Genomic DNA, 26,538 nt, shown 5'->3' on the forward strand with positions numbered 1-26,538 from the left:
ATTTATTTTTATGGTATTTATAAGGGTAGTGGTAAAGTACAGATTTTTATTTCCATCAAAAGAAAAGTAATATGTACAGGGACAAAAAAATATCTGGATGCTATCTGCCATTTAAAAACATTTTGTTATTTAAAAAGTAATTATATACAAGTGCAGATACTCTGGAAAGATACTGCTTTACCTGTGTGAAGCCACAACCAGTTCCATGTGAGTAGACTGTAGGAGTACCTCACCACTGTATAACCAGCACCTGGCACACAGCAGGCACTCAAAACAATTTTTACTGAAAAAAACTGATGCAAACGTGCTTTTAGGTAGTGAACGAATTATTGAGGTCCCCTGTTGATCTGAAGAAACAAAGTACTCTGGTTGGAAAGGTAATGCAAGGGGGTTGTTAGGTGTGGAGTGAAAGGAGGGAAGAAGATCAACAATGATTAAAGGAAGACTGAATTTTGCCCAGATTTGTTTCATTAAATGCCACAATTAAACTTTACTAGGTCTATGTGAAATACATATTGAAATAATACAGGAGGATTTCAATAACCAGAATAACTGTACAAAAAATAAACAAATTAACTTTATTAAGTTACTACTTCACTCCTTAGACATTAATTTGTTTATAAAAATATGTTTGAAATACATTATTGAAAGTGACTACACACAATAAATAGAAAATAGGGATGCATGGTGCTGGAGATCTATCAACCAACTTATCTTCATGTGTTGCCCACTGTTGTGGACAAAACCGGACACACAATCAGCATTACTGAAAGCAGTCAAAGTACCTGGGAGAGGGCTGCAAACTACAAGAAAAGTAGCTTAAAGATCTGGACCACTCACCAAAAAAATATTCACTGTTTAATCTGGGAGTTAATCTCACTATTGATAGCACTGAATTACCTACTACCCATAAGAATAATTTAAAAATAAGAAAAGTGCCAAGGAACCTTCATTAACAGTATTTTTAAGGCTAAGTTTCTATTTTAAATATCTGATGATTACTCGAATATCCTAAGCCAAGAGGCAGGCCCTATGACAATAAGTTATAAATAGTCTGAATTTAATAACTTAAAGGTGATAATGGTTAACATAATACATACCGTGTGAGTATCTTAACTAACCACTTTCAGGTAAGGTCATAATTAAAAGGTTTAAGTTTACAGTTTCAATTTCTGGTTAAAAGTGATGACATCCTACTATTGTAAATATGCTAATAAACACATTACTTTGAATTACACTTGATTGAATTCTGTGTACACGTGGTTCCATATTCCAAGTGCAAATTCTCAACGGTGTAGGTTTATAATCAAAGCTGGGTTTAACAAATGCTTTCTAACTTCTGAAAGCAAATGATAAAAGCACTTCCTAAAAGTGAATAAAGTTATAAACAGGTGACCAGTTCTTTTTTCCCTTTACGTGTGATGAACTTCATGAAGCATTAATTCCCGAGGTATATTTGTTTCTGGACCATACAGCTTACATGCTCTTCTTTCAAAGGCAGCTACCATCTGCTTTACAACTTCGTCGAAAAACAATGTGGCAAGCTGAGAGTGCAGAAGGGAGCGGAATTCAAAAGAAATCTGTAGGAAAATGTTAATTATTTTAGGAGGATCTTTCTCTTATTCAATGTCTACTTAGGATAATGGTATTCACACTGTGAAATGGGCTGCTCGGCCTGTAAGGTAGAGTTGTACGGGTATATCTAGATGAGATTTTTACCACCCCTCAGAAGACGGAGACTTCTTTTCCACCGTAAGCACAACTACTGGCACAATAAGCCTAAGTAAACAAGGACAGTGAATTTCATTTCAGGACAAAGAATCTGCTTTTATTAAGTTAAAGATAAAACTGGAAAAAAGCTTTGCTGAATGAATACCATTTCGGTCTGGCTTCTTTCTAATGTACCCCTTTTGGATCTATCCTGTTTCCCAAAAGGAAATACAGAAGGGAAGTAACCCTTCTGATAAGGTATTCCTATGAGAAGTAGTAGCAAGAAGATGAGAAGGGGCGCCTGGGTGGCGCAGTCGGTTGAGCGTCCGACTTCAGCCAGGTCATGATCTCGCGGTCCGTGAGTTTGAGCCCCGCGTCAGGCTCTGGGCTGATGGCTCGGAGCCTGGAGCCTGTTTCCGATGCTGTATCTCCCTCTCTCTCTGCCCCTCCCCCGTTCATGCTCTGTCTCTGTCCCAAAAATAAATAAAAAACGTTGAAAAAAAAATTAAAAAAAAAAAAAAAAGAAGATGAGAAGAGAACTATTTATATCTCCTCAAGATAGAAGTCAAGGCAAGTGGTTCGAGAAAGAGTATTTTAAGGACCAAATAGCCACTAACTTTTACAACTGCTTTAATTTTCCATTTTGAAGTAATTTAAAATTTGTAAGAAAGTTGCAAAAATACTACAAAGATTTCTCATACACCCATTACCCAGATTCTCCTATTTAGAAAAAAAATTTTTTTTTAAGTTTATTTTTTTGAGAGAGAGAGTGAGCGAACACAAACAGGGGAGGGGCAGAGACAAGGAGAGACAAAATCCCAAGCAGGCTCCACACCATCAGTGCAGAACCCAATATGGGGCTCAAACTCACAAACTGTGAGATGACCTCAGCTCAGATCAGGAGTCAGATGCTTAACCGACTGCAGCACCCATGCACCCTTAGATTCTCCTATTTTAATGTTTTACAGAACTACAGTGCAATTATTAAAGCCAGGAAATTAAGAGAGAGTTAATGCTACTAGATAGTAACACTATTATCTAATCTACACAGGCCTTATTCAAATTTCCTCAACTGTCTCATTAATGTCCACTAATTTTTTAATGAATGCAACTCAAGAGCTGAGAACAGCAGCATCAAAATTATGACTATTTCTGGGGCACCTGGGTGACTCAATTGGTTGAGTGTCCAATTTTGGCTCAGGTCATGAACTCACAGTCTGTGGGTTTGAGCCCTGTACTGGGCTCTGTGCTGACAGCTCAGAGCCTGGAGCCTGCTTCAGGTTCTGTGTCTCCCTCTCTCCCTGCCCCTCCCCCGCTCACACTCTGTCTCTGTCTCTCTGTCAAAAATAAATAATCATTAAAAAAAAACTTTAAGGGGCGCCTAGATGGCTCAGTTGGTTAAGCATCTGACTTCGGCTCAGGTCATGATCTCACAATTTGTGAGTTTGAGCCCCACATCAGGCTCTGTGCTGACAGCTCGCAGCCTAGAGCCTGCTTCAGATTCTGTGTCTCCCTCTCTCTCTGCCCTCCCCTCACTCACACTCTGTCTCTCTCTCTCTCTTTCTCTCAAAAATGAATAAACATTTAAAAATTTTTTTAAAAAATTATGACTATTTCTTGAAATGCAATGCCTGAGTTGCAAATACAGAGAACAATTCATGTATTATCTGTTGGCAAAGAAAAGCCACAAGTGGCTCTAAGTTATCTATAGCTAAGGTGATGTGAACAAGAAAATGCCATATTCCCTATTTTAAAAACATATTTTCCCCTTTGCACTTTATCTCTGCACCACAAGATGTAGAAATCAATGTGTAGATTTCATTTGCTGTTAATAAACTGTTATTAAGCTGTTAGTAAATTCTTAATATGTGTCTTATAATCTATGGACCTGTAAAAATTAGAAAATAGAGAATGACTATTCAAGTTTTCAAGAAATAGAACAGAAAAAGAGAAAGATTCATTAGTATTCTTTCTTATAAAGTTAGTACAGAAAAAGGTATTCAACACTCAGAAATTTGAGATTTTCTGAAAGTGTCTTTCAGTAATCACTATGCACCTAAGATTAATTATGGCAACTGGATTCTAATAAATTGATTATTCCTTCTTTAACAAAACCTCACCTAATATTTGGAACAAACTGAGGGCTGTATGAGAGACTTACTGAAAAATCCAAGGTGCAAGTTCTTGGGTAGCCAGGAAGACCAGGGCTAAAACGCCAAACAGTCTCCAAATGATTGAAAAGTTTCCCGTCAGTACAGGATGCCTAGGACAAAATGAAAATACAACAGGTGTAAATACCATTTGGACTGTCCAGAATCTACAGTTGAGGATGATTTCTTTTTGAAATGTTTGTAGGTCAGACCACAGGTGATAAAAACATCTCATTTTCAGCTTGGTACTAGGAAGTGACCTCTTGCCAATATACGCCAAGATTGTCAGTGCTCGTTTTCACTGCTGCCACCCACTGTGCTTAGACATTCTCCAGGAGCAAAACAGGGAGTGATTTTTTTGGAAGTTTATCTCCAGCCCTGCCACTTATAAGTAATCCTGAACAAGTTAATTTCCAATACCGTATTTCCTTATATCTATAAAATGAGTATAATACCTATTTTATATCATCATATGATACAACTAAAATATTTATAAGGTATCTGGCACAGATCCCAAGTATAATTCTAGAATTCTTCTTTCCTACCCAAAGACTTCTCTTGTCAGTTACATCCACTCATTAGTCTCTATTTCTAAGGGCATCCGTGGTTCTAGTTTTCCTGAGAGTCTGGTCCTGACCAGTATCCCTGATCCATTGCTTTCTAACCTCTAATCTCTTCAGTGCTCATGTTTATTTTGTGTATGGATACATTGAAACATAATACTTAGCAATACTATGTACAGTCCATCTTGATAGTTCCCATTCTGTATCATTAAAAGAAGGCTAAGACCCACTTAAGAGTTGCCTCCTGCAATGTGAAAAATGGTGGCCAGGTTCATAGTCACTAGTCTATTGTCAGGACTGTTTACAACTCTGAATAAAGTTCAGCTTCTTTACTTACTATCCTAAGACGGTATCTGGGCCTTCATACTAGTAGACAACTGACCTCAAGAATATGTACCACTTTCCCTCAGCAGCAAACCGTCTTTTAAACCCTTGTTTCAAAATCAACACATCCCTCCCCAATTAAGCCTTAAGTTTTCAGCTCTTTTGGCATATCCTGGGACCAATAAATGATCAAGCCCCTCTACCCCTTTTTTCTCTGTTAACTTATTCCCCTCAACACTTTAGATTGTCCCTCCTCCGAGCCTATACACTACAGGTTGGCAAAAGGACTTGCATAGATAAACATTTTTCCCCAAAGTGTTATTTTTTCTTCCCTAGCTTCTGTCTCCCTAAACACAGAATGCAAGATTATTTGACTATATCTGACTATATCTCCACAAATAGTTCAAATTGGAAGCCAAAGAGCTTAAAATATATTTGATGTTTATTCTTCCTCTTCATCTAAAGCCTTCTGAGTCAGTTATCACATGAAAACATGGTAGAATCATTATAAAGATCAATTGCATCCATACTAAAAAGCATTTATGAAGAAATGCTCTATTTTCACATTCATAGAAGACAGTATTTTAATTTTTAAGGTGGAAACCAGTGAATGTTTTAAAATTTAGGGGGAGGAAAAAATAAATAAAATTTACTTAGACATGATAAAATAATAGTCATTAAAATGCTAACTACTTTATTTTTATTTTAGAGAAAGAGAATGAGCAAGCAGGAGGGAGAGCGAGAGTGAGAGAGAATGAATCTCAAGCAGGCTCCATTCTCAGTCCAGAGTCCACTGAGGGGCTTGATCCCACAACCATAGGATCATGACCTGAGCCAAAATTATAGACTTGAATGCTCAACTGACTGAGCCACTGAACTACTCTAATAGCTAAATTTAGTCATATTATGCTAAGTCACTGGGGAGAAGTGAAAATTTTCTTCCAGGAGTTTGTTTTTTTTTTTTTTTTTGTTTTGTTTTGAGAGAGAGAGAGAGAGACCACACGTGTGCAAGCAGGGGAGGAGCACAGGGAGAGAGAGACTCTCAAGTGGGCTCCACACCGAGCCCAGAGCCTGATACAGGGCTTGGGGCTCAATCTCATGACAGTGAGATCATGACCTGAGCGGAAATCAAGAATTGGACATTAAACTGAGTCATCCAGGTGCCCGAAAGAGTTTGGTTTTACTGGTAGTTCAGTAATAAGCATCTAATTTTCAAAAGCATCAAAAGTTTATTATAAATCTTATTATTTCAGTTACCCAACTTTCAGGTAATACAGTCTACCCTTCTTTACAATCACATAAGATGCTTACAGGAAATTTAACAATGAAGGAAAAACTGCTACTGGGAATGCTCACAATATACCACCTCCCTCTGACTACTTTTTCACAAAATGTGACAGTGCTGTACTCATACAAATAATCTAGCCCAAGGACCCACAGGTTTTTACTGGTATGTTTAGACATGGCAAAAGGCTTTATTCCTAACAGGAGAGTTGCTGATCACAACAGGAGGTGTTATGATGATGACCTGCAACTAGCTGCTCTGACTGAACTGACCCAGACAATACAAACTACGGCATACAAAATTTTATATTGTGACCCAGGCAGTAAGAGTCATTGAACGGTTGCCTCTATGAAATCTGCTGAAAACTTCTAAGGGCTTCTGGTCATTATAGATTCATGTACATTAGAATTACTGACACATCACAGGCACATCTGAGGCAACTAGTGATTCACCAAAAATGTCACATGGCTTCTCCTGCTCCCTTGGTTATAATGATTTTTATTCTATAGCACATGTGTGTATGAGGTATTAAAATCCAAAACGTGAACCCAGGGACAACAGAAAATTGAACATATATAGTTGTGTCTTATGCTCAAATATATCTTTCAACAATTGACACATTAAGTGAGGCACCTTATTTTATTTTTTTTAATGTTTATTTTTGTTTTAATTTTTTTAAATGTTTATTTATTTTTGAGACAGAGAGAGACAAAGCATGAGTGGGAAAAGGGAAGAGAGAGAGGGAGACACAGGATCCGAAGCAGACTGCAGGCTCTGAGCCATCAGCACAGAGCCTGACGCGGGGCTTGAACTCGTCAACCGCAAGATCATGACCTGAGCCGAAGTCAGACGCTCAACTGACTGAGCCACCCAGGTGCCCCCAATGTTTGCTTATTTTTGAAGGAGAGACAGAGTGTGAGCAGGGGAGGGGCAGAGAGAGAGACACAGAATCAGAAGCAGGTCCCAGGCTCTGAGCGGTCAGCACAGAGCCCGATGTGGGGCTTGAACTCACGGACTGTGAGATCATGACCTGAGCCGAAGTCAGATGTCCAACCGACTGAGCCACCCAGGCACCGCTATGAGGCAGCTTATTTTAATGAAAAATACCTTTGCAATTTGACACAAACAGTGTGAATTTGCATAAGGTTCTTAATTTTACTAAGCCTCATAAAATTGAGATAGCAATGATAACTTCATACATGTTATTATGAAGATTTTTTTTTCTAATACAGTTTCCTCCCTCCTTGGCAGTAGTGAAAGTTACTGAGATTATGAGGAACATCTCTGGATCTGCAATAACCCAAAAAGACAGTAATGAGAACTTCTTAAGCACAAAGCTCTCATGACTCCCATCACTGTAGTATTGGTGCTGAGGCCACACAAAGATGAAAAAGAGAAGCTTCCACTCACTCAAGTAGCTCAACCTTGTCAAGCAGAAATCAGATGAAGAAATAAATTATATTGCAGAGTGATAAGAGAAACAAAACATGTACAAAGCCCAGAAGAATCTCCGAAGTAGGACTGATTATTTACATTAAGGAAAGGGAGAAAGCAACATCAGACAGCTAGAATTTGAAGGACTACTAGGCAAAGAATTAAGTTCATTACAGGTAGAAGAGTGAGAAGTATGCAAAGACACAGGGTCGCACAATAAGCACCGTATGGTGCATTCATGGAACTTGAAGATGGAAGGTACTGCCTGAACATTTAGTATATTTGTGTGTGTGTGTGTGTGTGTGTGTGTGTGTGTGTAGTGTGTACTGGGGAAGGGGTGGGGAGCAACAATAAAGCAGATGACTTAATCTTGTATGTATTAAGAAGCGAGGGAAGGTGTGTCAACTATACTTCAATTAAAATAAAAAGCCAGTGAAGGAAAGAAAAAGCTAGGGGGAGAAAATTGAGGGTTATTATTTTTTTTCTCAAGAATTCTTTTAGTTAAATATAGAATATGAAGATTTAAGTTATAAGAGATTAACGTCAGGGGCACCTAGGTGGCTTATTCGGTTGGGTATCCAGCTCTTGATTTTGGTTCAGGTCATGCACAGTTCGTGAGATCAAGCCCCACATGGGACTCTGTGCTGACAGCATGGAGCCTGCTTGGGATTCTCTCGCTCCCTCTCTCCCTCTGTCAGTCCTCTGATTGTGCTCTCTCTCTCTCTCAAATAAACAAACATTTAGAAAAAGAGAGACTGAGGTCAGGAAACAGAAAAACATTTTCAGATTATATAGATATTCACTGGTGTCAGAAAGACTGAGCTGGAGTCTTGGCTCTGTAACCTTGGGTAAGTTATCTAACTCTTCTAAACCTTAATCTGCTCAACTATATGATGGAGAACAGTAACATTTGAATCTCAAAGGGCTGTTTTGAAGATTAAACAAGTAATTGAAGTGCTTTAAAGCACCACAAAGAGCTCAATAAATGTTAGCTAATGTGAGAGGCAGTGCAGTATAGTAGTAAAAATCTCCAAAACTATGAGGAAAAAGATAGAAATATTCATAATGGCAAAGCCCCGGAGTGGCACAGCCTTTTATATGAGTTCAAGTTGTGAGAGTAAGATGAGGGTGGACTCCAAAGTCAGCCTCACTGGACAGTAGACTCTCTGATATGAGAGCTGCACCTCCTTACAGGAGGTGACGAAGGCATTTAGCTCTGGCCAATTACCAAGAAATGATATTTTGTGGGCATAAAATACAACTACACTTTAAGTATTTGGCCACGAAACTCTAGGAATTCAAAAGAACTCTATGGAATTCTGTCGTTTTGTGTATTTAAGCCCCAGTACCTTTTCTATATGTGCATTCTCCTTTGACAAGGTAAAATAATCAATAGAATGCATGTAATAGCACTTGGCATTTCAGTACCGCCACATGGCAGTATGACCTTGACAGTGTTCATGTTCTCATTTATATCTTTTCTACCTTCATTCTCTCACCACTGTCCTTTCCTTAACTTAAAAAAACCAAAAAATCAAAAAAACAAACTAGCGCAAAAATTAAAACAGTTCTCACTTGTGCGGTCCAATCTTTTCTAAGGGGCAATAGTCCTCAACTGAAGAAAAAAAAAGAAAAAGCTTCTTATTTCCATATTCTAGTCAAATTTCTATTTGGCAAGAATAACACCAATACTGGATAAAACAGTACAGTTAGAAGACATATAAGAAATCATTTGTTTTTTCCTTCCTTCTCTGATTAGTTTAGGGACATTCTTTCAAGCTATTATACTTTAACTCACTTGATATAATCAACATTTGGGAAAGATTTAAAAACAACAAAAACTACAACTATTACCTTTACCAAATGTGGTTTCACCAAGGTTACTACTGATGTATAGCGCTCCAACACAGGTGGAAACCCAATTTCTAATCGTGTTTTGCAATATCCAGTTCTCTTTGATATTACATCTGATTTTTTGCACCAAGGAACAAAATGCTTGTAATCTTCCATTCCTGATACCACATCATACATTTCCTGCATAGAATATCTTAAAAAAAAAAAAAAAAAAGAGAGAAAGAGAGAAAGGTGTTAACTGCACCTAGTTATATGGCATACATATATTTTAAACTGAATATGAGGGGCACCTGGGTGCCTCACTCGGTTAAGCATCTGACTCTTGACTTAGGCTCAGGTCATGATCTCGCAGTTCATAAGGCTGAGCCCCACACTGGGCTCTGCACTGACTCCGCAAAGCTGGCTTGGGATTCTCTCTCCTTTCTCAACGCCTTCCCAACTTGCTGCCTCTTAAAATAAATAAACAAACTTTAAAAAATAATTAAAAGGGGCACCTGGGTGGCTCAGTCAGTTAAGCATCTGACTTCGGCTCAGGTCATGATCTCACGGTCCGTGAGTTTGAGCCCCACGTCAGGCTCTGTGCTGACAGCTCGGAGCCTGGAGCCTGCTTTGGATTCTGTGTCTCCCTCTCTCTGACCCTCCCCCGTTCATACTCTGTCTCTCTCTGTCTCAAAAATAAATAAACGTTAAAAAATAATAATTAAAATAATTAAAAAATAAAAAAATTATAATCAAATATATACTTTAAAGTTTACTTATTAATTTATTTTAGTAATCGCTATACCCAATGTGGGGCTTGAACTCACAATCCTGAAATCAAGCATTGCATGCTCTTCTGACCGAGCCAGCCAGACAACCCCTCCTTTTTTTAAGTTTATTTATTTATTTTTATTAAAAAAACATTTTTTTAATGTTTATTTATTATTTTGAGAGAAAGACACCATCAGCAGGAGGAGGGACACACAGAGAGGAAGACACAGAACCTGAAGCAGGCTCCAGGCTCTGAGCTGCCCGCACAGAGCCCAACGCACCGTCCGAACCCACAAACCTTGAGATCATGACCTGAGCTGACGTGAGACACTTAACTGACTGAGCCACCCAGGCACCCCTGTTTTTTTAAGATCAAATATACACTTTAGAGCAAAGAAATTTATAACATATTGTTACATGAAAAAAAGCACACTACAAAGTAGACAGGATATGCACTATTGTATTATCCATTTAAGAAAAATTATACATAGGGGCGCCTGGGTGGCTCAGTCGGTTAAGCATCTGACTTTGGCTCAGGTCATGATCTTGCAGTTTGTGGGTTTGAGACCCATGTTGGGCTCTGTGCTGACAGCTCAGAGCCTGGAGCCTGTTTCGGATTCTGTGTCTCCCTCTCTCTCTGACCCTCCCCCGTTCATGCTCTGTCTCTCTCTGTCTCAAAAATAGACATTAAAAAAAATTAAAAAAGAAAAATTATATGTAAATTCTATATTTCTCACTTTTAAATACCTGATGTTTACTTCTTCCTGAAATTGTTAGGGTAACAGATTATGTGCAATGAAAGTCTGGAAGGACACAGATTAAACAATAGTTTTTAACTCAAGAAAAAGAAGTAGGAATAAAGATCGACTCTCTTAGTACATATTCTTATATATTGTTAGATTTTTATACAAGTATGTAGTATTTTTGTAATTAAAAAAAAAAGGAAACTATTCTAGAACATAAAGGAAACATCTCATTCTTTTCATGAGCCAGCATAACACTCCATCAACCCAATCCTGACCAAGAACATAAAAAATAAAATCTATAGACCAATGTCACCTGTGACTACTAAGGCAAAAATTCTAATTATCAGCAAATAAAATCCAAAAATACATTTTGAAAAAAACATTATCAAATACAACTCTTTTAAAGATGCACGGATGGCTTAACACTAAGAATTATATTATTATAACCATATTAACCAAAAGAAAAATTGTGATTCCCTCCATAAATGGTAAAATACCAAAAGCATTCTCATTAGAGTTAGAAATAAAACAAAGATGCTAGTTATCATTGTTATGTAACATTGTTCTGAAAGTATTAGCTGAAGTAAAATCAGAGTATGAAATATGAGGCATATGTATGGAGAAGAATAAAACAAGAGTATCAGTTGGCAGGTGATATGACTGTCAATTCAGAAGATAAGCAATTCAGAATTCAGTAAGGTAACCTGTTAAAGAACCTTTAAAAATAAATACTTTTCCTACACTAACAAGAACCAGTTATAAAACAGCACAGAATTGCAAAATACCTACAAATAAATTCAACAAAAAAACTTAAGGGCCTAAATGTAAAACAAACAGAAACAGCAGCAGTCTATGGATACAAAAGACGAGCAGATGATGAGAGCCAGATACATATTATTCTTATAAAAACTGAACACTGTTAAAACATAATTCACCTCAAAATGGTAATAGGAATTTACACCACCACCAAGACCATGATGGCTGGGACTATAATTCTGCCCCCCTCCAATCCCTTCAACAAGTACATGGTCATAATCAACCAGGCTACACCCTACAACTGCCCAGTGCCCCTCCCAGATGATGGGAACATGCCCAAGGTGTCCAGCCACCCCCAGGACTCCGGGCCCAAGTCTGGAGTGGCTGAAGAAACTGTGAGCACCTCCAGTCGCAGGGAGGACACATCCTCCCATGGCCAATAATATGTGAAAAGTGAAAGAAGAAAAATTATACAGTAATTTAAACAATCCCAATCTAAATTACAAAAGGGAAGTTTCAGAATAAGACAGAATGAGTCTTTATGAATGTTTAAATTAATCTTTATGAGCATGAAATGAGGCCCACACCAGAGGGGAGGGAAAATCACCCTACCCCCTTGGTTTTAGTTACTTTGAAATAAAGGCCAAAGTAAGTCCCATGAAGAAGTATGAAACCTTGTAGCCTGGAACTTACTTGTTATAAAAATAGTCTACAACAACTCAGAAAGCAGTATATACAGCATAGTGGTCAAGGAGATGGACTTTATACTCAGGAAGGACTGTGCTCAAGTATCAACCCTAAAACATAGTAAGCCACATGACCCTGGGTAGGCTGTTTAACCTCTCAATTTTATGTTCTTCATCCATAACTAAAAAGTACCTCTACAGGGTTCTTCTGAGGGTTAAGTGAAATCGTTTTGCCATATTGCACAATGCTTAATAAGCACTTAATAAACGGTAGCTAATATGTGTTTATGTCAAATACAGGGGAAAAGATAAGATAGAGATCACTGGATAAGGCCAATTTGCAATAAAAATAATTTTAGCCTGAAAAAGAATAAGGAAGCAAGCAATAATAAGTAAATACGTTGGAAAAAATAATCTTTGAAAAAAAAATCTTTGGAATCATACTTCATGTACATTATCTCTCTGAGCTTCAGTTTCCTCATCTCTATAATAGGAATAACAACACCTAATATACATGGCTATTGTGAGAATTAAATGAAACAGTAAAGTACCCAGTAATAGCTGTCAAATGCCAGGTACACAGTAAAAGAAGATTATTAACAGTGATTCAAAAGTAAAGCAGGCCAGGGGTGCCTGGGTGGCTGAGTTGGTTTAGCATCTGACTCTGGATTTCAGCTCAGGTCCTGATCTCACAGTTTGTGGGTTTGAGCCCTGTATTGGGCTCTGTGCTGGCAGCTTGGAGCCTGCTTGGGATTCTCTCCCTCTCTCTGCCCCTCCTCTGCTCACGCATGGGCTCTCTCTCAAAATAAATAAATATTTTTTTTAAAAAGTAGACCAATTCACTATTAATCTTTTTATTGCCATTTCTTTTTTTAACTGATACCAGCTCTGGCAAAGATATCTACCTATCCAATTATTTAGGCTCACTTCACATGGTATACTTGCTGGGAAGAAGATGCCCATCAGGAGGCTACTATTTCCTGGCACAAAAACAGACACTCAGATCAATGGAACAGAATAGAGAACCCAGAAATGGACCCACAAACGTATGGCCAACTAATTTTTGACAAAGCAGGAAAGAATATCCAATGGAATAAAGACAGTCTCTTCAGCAAGTGGTGCTGGGAAAACTGGACAGCGATATAGAGAAGAATGAACCTGGACCACTTTCTTACACCATACACAAAAATAAAAAAATGGATGAAAGACCTAAATGTAAGACAGGAAGCCATCAAAATCCTCGAGGAGAAAGCAGGCAAAAACCTCTTTGACCTCAGCCACAACAAGTTCTTACTCAACACATCTCTGGAGGCAAGGGAAACAAAAGCAAGAATGAACTACTGGGACCTCATCAAAATAAAAAAGCTTCTTCTGCACAGCAAAGGAAACAATCAGTAAAACTAAAAGGCAACCAACAGAATGGGAGATCTGCAAATGACACATCAGATAAAGGGTTAGTATCCAAAATCTATAAAGAACTTATAAAACTCAACACCCAAAAAACAAATAATCCAGTGAAGAAATGGGCAAAAGACATGCATAGACACGTCTCCAAAGAAGGATAAAGATGGCCAACCGACACATGAAAAAATGCTCAACATCACTTATCATCAGGGAAATACAAATCAAAACCACAATGAGATACCACCTCACACCTGTCAGAATGACTAACACTAACAACTCAGGCAACAACAGATGTTGGCGAGGATGCGGAGAGAGGAGTTCCTCTGTACTGCTGGTGAGAATGCAAACTGGTGCAGCCACTCTGGAAAAGAGTATGGAGACTCCTCAAAAAATTAAAAATAGAACTACCCTATGACCCAGCAATGCACTACTAGGTATTTATCCACGGGATACAAGTGTGCTGTTTCAAAGAGACACATGCACCCCCATGTTTATAGCAGCACTATCAACAATAGCCAATGTATGGAAAGAGCCCAAATGTTCATCGACAGATAAATGGATAAAGAAGGTGTGGTATATATATATATATATATATATATATACACACACACACACACACACACAATGGAGTATTACTTTGCAATCTAAAAGAATGGAATCTTGCCATTTGCAACTATGTGGACGGAACTGGAGAATATTATGCTAAGCGAAATTAGTCAGAGAAAGACAAATATCGTATGACTTCACTCATATGAGGAATTTAAGATACAAAACAGATGAATATAGGGAAGGGAAGCAAAAAGAATATACAAACAGGGAGGGGGGACAAAACATAAGAGACTCTTAAATATGGAGAACAAACAGAGGGTTGCTGGAGGGGTTGTGGGAGGGGGGATTGCTAAATGGATAAGGGGCATTAAGGAATCTACTCCTGAAATCATTGTTGTACTATATGCTAACTAACTTGGATATAAATTAAACAATAAACAGACTTAAAAAAAAAACGGAGGCTACTATTCCCAGTACCCCTCTTGCATTTAGATGGGATTATGTAACTAGTTCTTCCCAATAATCCCTTCCAAATCAATATGGTTTAGAATCAGGTATATCTTTTTAAGAGACTCTGAAGACTAAGAAATTACAAAGGTACAAGTTAGATGGAGCCCGGTTCATAAATTGCTGTGCATGGATGGGGAGTACTCACTTGAACTTTACATAAGGAAGAAATAAACTTTTGGGTTTTACTTATATAGCTGCTAGCTTTACCTTAACCAATACAGTGACAGCCAGTAATAAAGGTGATTTTAGTTACAAAAGTGGAGTCTGCTGAAAGTCCTTTACTACAGAAAACTTTACTACAGAAGGGAAAAAGCAAGTGGAAAAATTCATGAAATGCACTTTCACAAGAATTCATGTAATACTTAATGGCCTGTCAAGAATTAAGACCCCCTTGTAGAAATTCCCCTATGAACAGATGCTGTATTTCTGGTTTAGCAGAACTGCAGTCTCTCTATTCTCTCCTGTGTATATGCCTAGATCTGGGGTCAAACCTGGCCTATTGCCTTGTTTTGTAAATAAAGTTTTATTAGCACATAGCCACACCCACTTATTAACTACAGGCTATAGTAGTAGGTCTTTTGGGCTATAATTCCAATGACAGAGTTGAGTAGTTGCTACAGAGATAGTATGGTCCACAAAACCTAACATATTTACTCTCTGGCCCTTTACAGAAAAAGTTTGCCAACCTACGCTCTAGGTGGTAGGAGCCTCTTAGCACATCTGCATGTTACTTACCTATGCATGTGTATATGTTAGGGAGCTATATAAACATATTGGGCCCAACAAATCACTAATGTTGCCACTACAGAAATGAACAGTGTACAAAAATACAGGTCATAAACAGTTCAGTTATTTCCTTTATATGTCAAGATTTAAATCTATCCTATAAAGTCACTACATAATTATGTTAATTCAACAAATATTTATAAAACAGCAAAAGCTATGGAAAGGCCAATCCAGAAAAACCAGAGCTTACTCTGTAAGAAGAAAATCCAAAAAAAAAAAAGTCATGATACAAGAAAGTTATTATATACAAACCCTATAATTCTCCTCTCTGAATATTCTTTTCTTTTGTTTATTAATGGCGCAGCAATTCTGAAGAAAGTTCTTGCATATATCTCCTTAGGCAAAACTAAGGAGGTATATAGTGGAAGAGTTCTGCTCATCAGTGTACCACAGGAAGCAAAATATCTAAAAGACAAAAATTACCTGATTTAGAATGGCATTGAAAATTAAGAGGAAACACAAATTACAGACTGTAAAATACTATCACACTTTATTTTTTTAAAGTAAGCTCTACACCCAACGTGGATCTCAAACTCATGACCATGAGATCAGGAGTTGCTGCTCCACCAACTGTGCCAGTCTGGCCTCCCAGTAACTATCATACTTTGGAAGACTGCAACTTTAGAATATTACACACACACACACACACACACACACAGAATTGTGTGCATATGCATGCACAAACACACAGAAAAAAAATTTATTAAGTACCATGAAGAAAACTAAACATAACAGCTTACAGTTTGGGTTAGAAGTTCCTGGCACAAAAGGGATCGCTCCCAGAAAGTTGGCTTTCAGTCTACCATCACGTATTACAACATATTCTTCCCATACACTTGCTAGAATATTCATCAACTATTCTCTCTTTATTTGTTAATGTAAACTCTTCCCCCAATGTGGGGCTTGAACTCATGACCCCGAGGCCATGAGTCCCATGGTCTACTGACTGAGCCAGCCAGGTGCCCCTCATCATCTATTCAACTCATCTATCCAGGTTGTTTTCTCAGCTGGATCCACAGAGGTTCTTTAATTCCTTTTTTTTTTTTTTTTTTAATTTTGAGAGAGAGAACATGCACACAAAAGTGGGGGGAGGGGCAGAAAGAGGGAGGAGAGAGAGAGAATCCCAAGCAGGCTCCCCAGCGTAAGCAAAGAACCTGACATGGGCTCAAACTCAAGAATCTTGATATCATGACCAGAGCCAAAGTTGGACACTTAACTGATTGATCCAGCCAGGTGCCCCAGGTTCCTTAATTCTTGACCCACTCTGAGACTTGAGATTGGAAATCTAGTGGCCCTCTCAGAACTGTTGCTCTATACTCCTTTACCTTCCAGTCTCCCTTTCAATGCGTATATGTAAAAACACATATCAAAGAAATTAGAATATTAGTTGTTTGGGTGCTTCTAAATATAGGTGCCTGATACACTTGTTTTCACCTGAATATTTCTGCCTTTCCCTAATAAGATTATTGTATAACTATTTTATACTATTATTTATGTATTAGTTCATATACTCATTGAGATCGTGTTCTGTGCTAGGCACTAGGGATATAATGGTAAAAATAAAAATTAACTGTATGAGAATTACTTTGTAGTTGAGCATTCAAAAGAAGTGCTAAGAAAGAAAGGGGGTGGGGACACGTAATTAGGAGCTCCTTTTGATAGGGCAGTCTCAGAAGTCCTCTAACGTTATACTTCAGCTGAGATATAACAGGAGTTAGCCATATAAAGAGAGAAATAGGTATGTATGTACATAATAAATGTGTATGTGTATGCATACACACACAGTGTATGTGAGTGTAGTATATGGAAGGAGGGGAGGTAGGCAGGGGGCATTCCAGGTAGTAGGGAAAGAGCCTGGCAGTATCCACAGACTGAAAAAGACTAACAGTGTAGTATCAGTAAAGCAAGCCAGGAGAGTACTATGAAATAATATTAAACTGGTTGGAGCTAGATCATGCTGGGAATTATTAGCCAGGATAAAGCAATTTGGATTTTATCCTCAATGAGAAGCTTTTGGAGAATTCCAAGTAAAAGAGTACTATTTCATTAGATCAAATCTTCAAATTATTTTTTAAAAAGGGAATGGAGGGCCTAGTGAAATCTTATGTCATCATACATAAAATTTGTTTTATAAATAGAATTTACACATAAATAAAATTTCTTTGGACATAGACACCCTACAATTTGGCTGGGGAGGAAGAAACAATCAAGTTAAACAAGGAATAGTTGAAGAAATTGGGAATATTCAGCCAGAAGGATGATACCTGAGGTATGGTTCCAAAACATAAACAAGAAGCCCAATCGGAGGGAGACAAATTTAGGCTCCATAATAAAGGAAAGAACTTTTTTTTTTTAATTTTTTTTTCAACGTTTTTATTTTATTTTTGGGACAGAGAGAGACAGAGCATGAACAGGGGAGGGGCAGAGAGAGAGGGGGACACAGAATCGGAAACAGGCTCCAGGCTCCGAGCCATCAGCCCAGAGCCTGACGCGGGGCTCGAACTCACAGACCGCGAGATCGTGACCTGGCTGAAGTCGGACGCTTAACCGACTGCGCCACCCAGGCGCCCCAGTAAAGGAAAGAACTTTTGATAATTCCTTTTTTAAAAAACATACATTTATTTTTGAAAAAGAAAGCGTGTGCCTGCGTTGTCAGCAGACACACACACACACACACACACACACACACACACACACACACACACACATGAGCAGAGGAGGGGCAGAGAGAGGGAACAGAGGATCTGAAGCAGGCTCTGTGCTGACAGCAGAGTCCAATGTGGGGCTCCAACTTAGAAACCGTGAGATCATGACCTGAGCCGAAGTTGGTTGCTTAACTAACTAAGCCACCCAGGTGCCCCAAGAAAGAACTTTTGAACAATTAATACTCTTTATAAAAATTAGGTGGTCTTATTCCAGACAATGAAATAAAGGTTAATGAAAATGGTTAAGCTAAACACTGATAACTATTTGTCAAAATGTAATGGTAAAGAAATCAGACATATGAACTATATAGGTGAACTTACAGGCCTCTTTTTAAGACTTTAAAAGGATTTTTCATCCAACTGTAAGTAACACTTCAAAATATAAACAAGGGGATAAAAATATTGCAAAACAAGACAGCTTTCTAAATTCTAGGTTTTTAGGACATCACAAGTAGTATTTGATTTTTTAATGATGGTAAGAGCATATTTTAAAGATATCTCTATTATTTTTAATCAAAAGAGATTTTAGATAAATTCATCTCCTAGAGAGAAAAATATGTTACCAATTTAGATAGGTTCATCTAGAGAGAATAAAGGTGTTAAGTGTTTCCAAAAATCTTTAAAAATATGATTAGTTATGTGAATCTTATTTTAAAGGCAGAGATAATATTAAAATAAGCCTATTGTGGGGTGCTTGGATGGCTCAGGTCATGATCTCACAGTTGGGATAGAGCTTCACGTTGGGCTCTGTGCTGACAGCATGGAGCCTGCTTGAGATTTTCTCTCTCTTCCTCTCACTCTCAAAATAATTTTAAAAAAGAGCCTGTTGTGATTTTTTTTTTTTTTTTTTTTTTAGAGTGAAACTACAGAGTTTTCTTAGAAGTAGGATAATACCGGGGCACTTGGGTGACTCAGTCAGTTAAGCTTCTGACTTCGGCTCAGGTCAGGAACTCGAGGTTTGTGAATTCGAGCTTCGCGGCAGGCTCTGTGCTGACAGCTCAGAGCCTGGAGCCTGCGTGGGAATCTACGTCTCCCTCTCTCTCTGTCCCTCCCCCATTCATGCTCTCCCTCTCTCAAAAATAAAAAATAAAACATTAAAATTTTTTTTAAGAAAGTGGGATTATACCAACCTAAGTGAATGACAGTTACTCTGCTAAATGAAGCAGATCAGTGGAAATAACATAATTCGGCAATTAATTTAGCTTCTCCTTCAAAAAAAATTTTTTTTTAAGGTTTATTCATTTTTGAGAGACAGAGGACGAGCACGGGGAAGGGAGAGAGAAAGTGAGACACAGAATCCGAAGCAGGCTCCAGGCTCTGAGCTGTCAGCACAGAGCCTGACACAGGGCCCAAACCCACAAGATCATGACCTGAGCCGAAGTCAGACGCTCAACTGACATCAGCTCAGGTCATGATCTTAGGGTTTGTGAGTTCGAGCCCCATGTCAGGCTCTGTGAAGACAGCTTGGAGTTCGGATTCTGTCTCAATCTCTCTGCCCCTCCCCCACTCACACTGTGTGTGTGTGTGTGTGTGTGTGTGTGTGTGTGTGTGTGTGTGTCTCCCTCTCTCAAAAATAAATATTTAAAAATATTTAAAAAAGAAGCCACATAAAATAATTTAGGATCTCTGTTCGTCATATTGATTACAAACCAAATCTGGTGTACAAAATACCTGATCACCTGTTCCCTTTCTAGGACATTCTTTAGCTGTCTTTGTTATAACAGTTTTACCTATTTTCCCCACTTTTGTTACCTATTATCAGAAGCCAATTATGTGACAGACATTGAAAACACTTATTAATAATTTTCTGATAAATCAGTATCAGAAAAGGCAGCATTTCTGTGATAAACCTTTATTTAAAAAAGATAAAACCGTTGCTCCTGAGAGATGAACTGGTTGCCTATGAAGCTTTTCACTGTATATGGTTTTGAATTTTGTATCAAGTTTATGTAATACCATGGCCCCAACCTCCCACTCTACCTCCCCCAAAAGAAAACACACACACACATACACACACACATACACATATACATATAAAAACTCTTATACAATCTGATTACAACTGTAAAGGAAATACCTGTGTTTAAAGCAAGCTAATAGTTTTCCTGATGAGTCTGCATACTATCTATGGTTACAAGCCCTGGACCACACATCTATTTTCACACACTATCAAGAATGACGTCTTAAAAAAAAAAAAAAAAAAAGAATAACGTCTTCAACTGTAATGAAGAGCCATACAGTCATATATATCGTTAAACCATGATATTAAAACTGAATCAGAGGAAGGACAGTTTTTTGTTACTAAACTTCCGATACTACATCTCACCCTACTATAATAAACGCCACAACCTATGTTAGTGCTTGCGCCTAAAATAAGCTCATAAACTCCCTCTCTCCTCATTATTATAAACAGTAAATACTTGTCTTGGAATTTAAACCTTAATGTAATCACTAAAACAATTTTTTTTCTTAAAACTGATTAGAACTACTTTTTCAAGTTATTTCCTTTAACAAGACTTCAGTTTCAACCAATATTTGTTTAAAAAGATTTAGAGTTGGCTGGGGGATGGATACTTGAAAAATTCTTTAAATCTAAATTCTTGGAGTTCAACATTTGTGCTTTCTCCCTTCATCCTGTACTGTTTACAACTGAATACATTTTAAATACTAACTTTAGTTTTCGAGCATTAATTTATTACAAAGTCATCAGGAAAAGGAAACTAAGCGGTGGAAGTATGGAATCATTCATGTCTCCACCTCCACCCACCAAAAAGGAGCCAACCAGGAAAATCCAAAGCTGGTTCAAGGTTACAGGACCTCTAAGTTACAGTCGAGTGGGGAAAAAAAATCCAGGTCCCCTACTATGGCTACATTTAGTTTTGCAAGCACCAAAGGGTGGAAGCAAACGTCTCCTACCAAAAACTGGGAAAGTATGTCTGGCCACTTGGCACGCTAGAGGAAAAGAAGGAGGCTCACCGCCGGGCCACAAACTCCCACAGCCCGGGCACCCAGCAACTCTGAGGCAAAGTTAAAAGAGCAGCAACAGCAGCAGGCCGTAGGGGAGGAGACCGGAAGAGCTCCAAGTTACCCTTTTTCTTAATTGCTCTATCAGCTGCTGCTAAAGTCGCTCCGCCGATGATTCACTACCTCTCGCGAGGGAAGCGAGTCACCAACTCAGACGGGTGTCTGGAACAGGCCCACGAACCTCTGGCCGGGGTGATGGGCGCAAAACCTGAACTCCTCAAACGCAGGAGACCCTCTTCCTCTGGAGACGCGGAAACGCATCCGGTCAGGCTCCCCCTCGTCCCAAGTCTTCTCGGTCCCCCAACTCAGCAAGCCGGGGCCGAAGGCTACCCTCACTGCAGCACCCCCGTTGTTTATTACCTGACGTTCCGGGTAGGCCTCTGCGCCGGAGCCGGGGTTCCGGCCGCTGCTGTCGACTTTGGACGGCATCCCGAAACCACCTTTCTCAGGGCCCCCTGACCGGCCCGAGCTGCCATGATAGTCTCACTGAAGCCGGTCCTCACCTCCAGGACCTGGTCCTCGGTGCCGCCCTTCTGTGGCCCGCGGAGCCGCCCGGCTCCGGCGCCTTCCAACCAATCAGCGGGCCCCTTGAGCTGCCAGACACGCCCTCTCTTCCCACCCCGAAAGCGCATAACTGACGCAAGCTCCCGCTGCCGTAAGGCCGACTGTAAATGCCTCGTCATCCTTCCAGCCAATCAAAGGGAGCGCAGGGCCGCCTGGACACACCCCTCTTTCCTGGCCGAGCTCCATTTCCCGCCGCGCACTAAGGCGCCTTTTACGTAAGACTCATCGTGACCTCTCACCCCACCTCCCGCGCTGGAACTCTTCTCCGGATTCGCCAACCGCCACCGTTCTCTTAGGCGCTGCTTGAGGTCGTGAGGCTCGGCACGTGAGCCCAGTCCAAGGGCGGGAGAAAGCTCGAGGTTCTGGGTGTTCGTTACGTAACTGTCCAAACCGGTGAGTGCTGAGCCGGACTGCCATCGTTCCTGGCTGCGAAGTCTGGCCGTCAGTCTTGCTGTTTAATGATTGTCTAATACAGTACCTGCCGTGCTTACCCCATGAAATTGTTGCGAGGACAACATAAGGTCATGTACCTAGGGAAGAGACTCAGTTCTATTTGCCTTCCTCTTGTCTGGCCAACATTTTTATTGGTGTTCACGTATAGTGTGGGTTTCCCATAGTGCAGACAAACCAGACAACTTTGCTTTAATTTACCCATGTCAGGAATCAGTCAGTCATCAAGTCTGACATTCTTTTCTTCTCTGTTCCCAGGTCCTTATTTAATCTTTGTATGTCAATGTCCTGTAAACCAGATAGTAGTACTACCTACTGAATATGGTTTTGAGGAACAAATGAGATAGTTGATTAAATATAATGAACAAATAATTGGGCACGTGTTATAGAAAAAAAATCAGGGTAATGAGGTGGACAGGGGTAAGGTGTGGTGCTAATCTATATAGGGTGGTCAGGTGGACCTCTCAGGAGGTGATACTGAACAAAGGCCTAAAGTGAGGAAATTAACTATGTGAGTATTTGGGAGGAAAGTAACTTCAGGTGGAATAGCAAGTGCAAAGGCCCCAAACAGAAATAATGTTGCCTTGTTTTATGAAGAGCAAGGGCTTTGGATCACAGTGAGTGAGGAGGAGCGTGGTAAGAAATGAGGTTAGAGATAGTGAGGGCTTTATCATAGTGCCTGGGAGGCCATGGTATCAACTTTGGATTTTATTCTAAGTGTGCAGGGAAGTCATGAAAGCTTGAGGGTGGAATAGTGACTTGATCTGATCTACATTAACAGAAATATTCAGCTGCTGTGTGTATATATGATTATTTTGGGGGTGATATAAATAATGAGATAGGGAATTTGTCATTTTTTATTATTTTTCTACTCTTGCTTTGTTCATTGCAGTCATCCCTTACTAGATGCTTTGTGGAACGAGTTTAAATCACTAGCTACAAAGTTTATCAAACACTTTTCAATACAACACATAACATACTTGTTGAGGTGGTGTATAGCTGCATCCAAACGATTCTGTATTAAATTACTTTCAAATATACAATCCCTGCTATTATTGACCTCAATATTTCCAGTAATGTCTTCCTTAAAACAAATTTTTATCATATTACTCCTTTGCTCAAAAACCAGTTGTTACCAGTTGTCTAGGAGATATAAGCATTACACCGCCACCTCCTACTAAATTCTATTTCAAACTATTGATATTGTTAACTGGAAGACCTGTTAAACATACTTGTCAGTGCATGATGTGCTTAAGTACTTAATATAAGGTTTTGTTTGTTTGTTTATTTTGAGAGAGCACACATGCATGCACAAGTGGGGGAGGGGCAGAGAGAGAGGTAGAGAGATAGAGAATCCCATGCAGGCTCCGCACCATCAGCGCAAAGCCCAGTGTAGGGCTTGAACTCACTAACTGTGAGATCATGATTGGAGCCAAAGCCAAAGTTGGACACTTAACTGTCTGAGCCACCCAGGTGCCCCAACACTTTTTTAAAATATATATATTTTAGAGAGAGTGAAAGTTGGGGAGAGGGGCAGAGGGAGAGAGAGAGAATCTTAAGCAGGCTCTATTCTCAGCACAGAGCCTAATGTGGGACTGGATCCCATGACCCTGGGATTATGACCTGAGCCTAAATCAAGAGTTGGACGCTCAACTGACTGAGCCACCCAGATGCCCCAAGGCTTTCTTTTATTAAATTCACCAAACATTTTTTCATTCAACTCTTCTCAGACATATGAAAATACCTACTGAATTGGGTCACTCAATTGAATAGTTTCCCAATTTAAAAAACTTAAAAAAATTTTTTTAATGTTTATTTTTTAGAGGGAAACAGAGAAAAAGCATGAGTGGGGGAGGGCAGAGAGAGCAGGAGACAGAATCTGAAGCATGTTCCAGGTTCTGAGCTGTCAGTACAGAGCCCGAAGTGGGGCTCAAACCCATGAAATGTGGGATCATGACCTGAGCCGAAATCAGACACTTAAACAACTGAGCCACCCAGGTGACCCCCCAATTAAAAAAAAACTTTTAAGGCAAATAAAAGAATCTTTGTAATAGATGACATCTTCTCAGTAAAGGAAATAATGTCATAAGCTTAAAGGTGATAATAAACTCCATTCAGTTTCAGTAGATGACAGTGCTTCTGTAAATTGGGGGTTAAATGGTCTACCAACATAAAAAGATTGGCAATAAATTAAAACTCAGCAGACACCTGTGGGAAGCAATATCTTAGAGTCCAAACCAACTATGCTGTCAAAAATATATTTGACACAATATCATATATTAAATATTTTTGCCAAAATAGTTGAATCTGAATCTGGTGAAGCTTTCAAATAAGCCAGTTTATACAGGGGATAGAAGAACATGTTAAATGACACCATGGAGATACAATCTGCCAAATAAGATGGGAAATTTTATAGGACAAATGCCCCAATTTCTTCAATAAATGTCAAATAAGGGAGAAGGGGGCAGGGGACTAAGGTAGATTTTTTTTTTCCTTTAAGTATGGTTGACACACAGTGTTATATTAAATAAGTTGGATAAGTTTATACATTATGATATATTTCACTGTAAGTGTAGCTACCATCCATACTGATTAGATTTAAAAGATTTTAAGAGGCATTGTTTGGATTTTGTTTTGAACAAACTAAATGTAAAAAGACATATAGAAGCATGAGAAATTAAAGTAGAATCTCTACTTCAGTAAAGATTTATATTGAGGATTTTACAAGTGAAATATGATATCTGTAATATGTTTTAAAATAATCCTTGGGGCGCCTGGGTGGCGCAGTCGGTTAAGCGTCCGACTTCAGCCAGGTCACGATCTCGCGGTCCAGGAGTTCGAGCCCCGCGTCGGGCTCTGGGCTGATGGCTCAGAGCCTGGAGCCTGTTTCCGATTCTGTGTCTCCCTCTCTCTCTGCCCCTCCCCCGTTCATGCTCTGTCTCTCTCTGTCCCAAAAATAAATAAACGTTGAAAAAAAATTTTTTTTTAAAATAAAATAAAATAATCCAACATCAGGGGGGAGCCTAGGTGGCTCAGTCAGTTAAGCGTCCAACTCTTGGTTTTGGCTCAGGTCATAATCTCCCGGTTTCATGGATTCGAGCCCTGCATTGGGCTCTGTGCTGGTGGTGTGGAGCCTGCTTAGGATTCTCTCTCCCCTCTCTCTCTGCCCCTCTCCCACCCATACTGTCTCTGTCTCTCTCAAAAATAAATAAACTTAAAAAAATAATAATCCAATGAGGGAGGGGGTGAAGGAATAGAATGGATAAAACAAAATTGATCATTTGTTAATTATTGATCTGGATGATGAGTAAATGGGGAGTGTATAATAATATATCTAAATTTCATGGATGTTTGAAATCTTCCATAATAAAACTATATATGTATGTATACCCACATATTTAATGTCTGTTTTCATGTGATTTTGCCAAATGAAATCCTCCTGGTTGACTTCCACTTAGAATATCACTTTGTTTGACCTTTTGCTCATTTCAGAACCCTGAATATAGACTGAATAGAACCAGAAAGGCTTCAGGTAAATAGAGATGGTTATGACTTTGTGCCAATACTATTTATAATCAACTCTCCAATCAAATGAATATTGGGTGAATTTTAACCACAGAACAAAACCTTTACCTAAACATCACATATTTTTTCCTGAAATAAAGCAAAAATTTTAAAATTAATCTCATTATTTATACCTTTTTGATCAGCAAAATAGTATTCCCAGTATGCTAAATAATTTTATACAGGGATTATCTTCATGAAAATGTTTGGTTGAAAGAACACATTCCTTTACTGAATCAGGAACTGCATTACAAGAGGTTAGTGCTATTACAAATGTTAGTTGCTGCTGAAATTAAACTATGGAAAGGCATTAACTAGATAGTTTACCCTTACTCACTGGCTATGTCAGTCAAGGACTAGTCAGGAAAACTATACCAGTTATTTTAAACAGAAAATTTAATATAGGGATGTTGTTAAACAGGGGTTGCAGAACTATGGTGACAAAAAGTGGATACTGCTATAAGAAAGCAGTAGCGACTGCAAGAAGTAAGTACCACTCTGTGTCCCCAAGACCACTGCACTGGTAGGTTAGTGATTTGCTGAGAAGACTCATGGGACTCAACATATAGTTGTACTCACAGCTATGATTTCTTACAGCAAAAGGATATAAAGCAAAATGAATAAAGGGAAAAGGAGCATGTGGGATATCTAGGGGAACCGGGTAAAACTTCCAAGGGTCCTTTCCCTGTGAAGTTGTAGAATCACACAGGATATGCTTACTTCT

At 39.0% G+C, this 26,538-nt stretch overlaps 2 protein-coding genes across 6 annotated transcripts in view; one reads left to right on the top strand and one right to left on the bottom strand.

The window, feature by feature from the left end:
* Window positions 1-549: 549 nt before the first annotated feature.
* COQ10B (coenzyme Q10B) lies at window positions 550-21,890 on the bottom strand. The gene is made up of 5 exons (XM_047869662.1): window positions 21,597-21,890; window positions 15,760-15,912; window positions 9,321-9,513; window positions 3,872-3,973; window positions 550-1,580 (listed from the first exon to the last, which is right to left on the bottom strand). The coding sequence occupies exons 1-5, from the start codon at window positions 21,866-21,868 to the stop codon at window positions 1,413-1,415; spliced, it is 888 nt and encodes a 295-aa protein (XP_047725618.1). The 5' UTR covers window positions 21,869-21,890; the 3' UTR covers window positions 550-1,412.
* Window positions 21,891-22,042: 152 nt separating this feature from the next.
* Window positions 22,043-26,538, top strand: part of SF3B1 (splicing factor 3b subunit 1) — a 60,308-nt gene continuing 55,812 nt past the window's right edge. For 3 of the 5 annotated variants that reach the window (XR_007154603.1, XR_007154604.1, XM_047869660.1), the window contains exon 1: window positions 22,053-22,193. The gene's annotated coding sequence lies outside the window, so the exon portion shown is untranslated. Of the gene's footprint in view, window positions 22,194-26,538 lie in introns of all 5 variants that reach the window. The other 2 variants (XM_047869661.1, XM_047869658.1) reach the window with 2 other exon arrangements.

Source organism: Prionailurus viverrinus, chromosome C1 (genome assembly GCF_022837055.1).
Source record: "Prionailurus viverrinus isolate Anna chromosome C1, UM_Priviv_1.0, whole genome shotgun sequence".
In the NCBI taxonomy this organism is placed as follows: domain Eukaryota; kingdom Metazoa; phylum Chordata; class Mammalia; order Carnivora; family Felidae; genus Prionailurus; species Prionailurus viverrinus.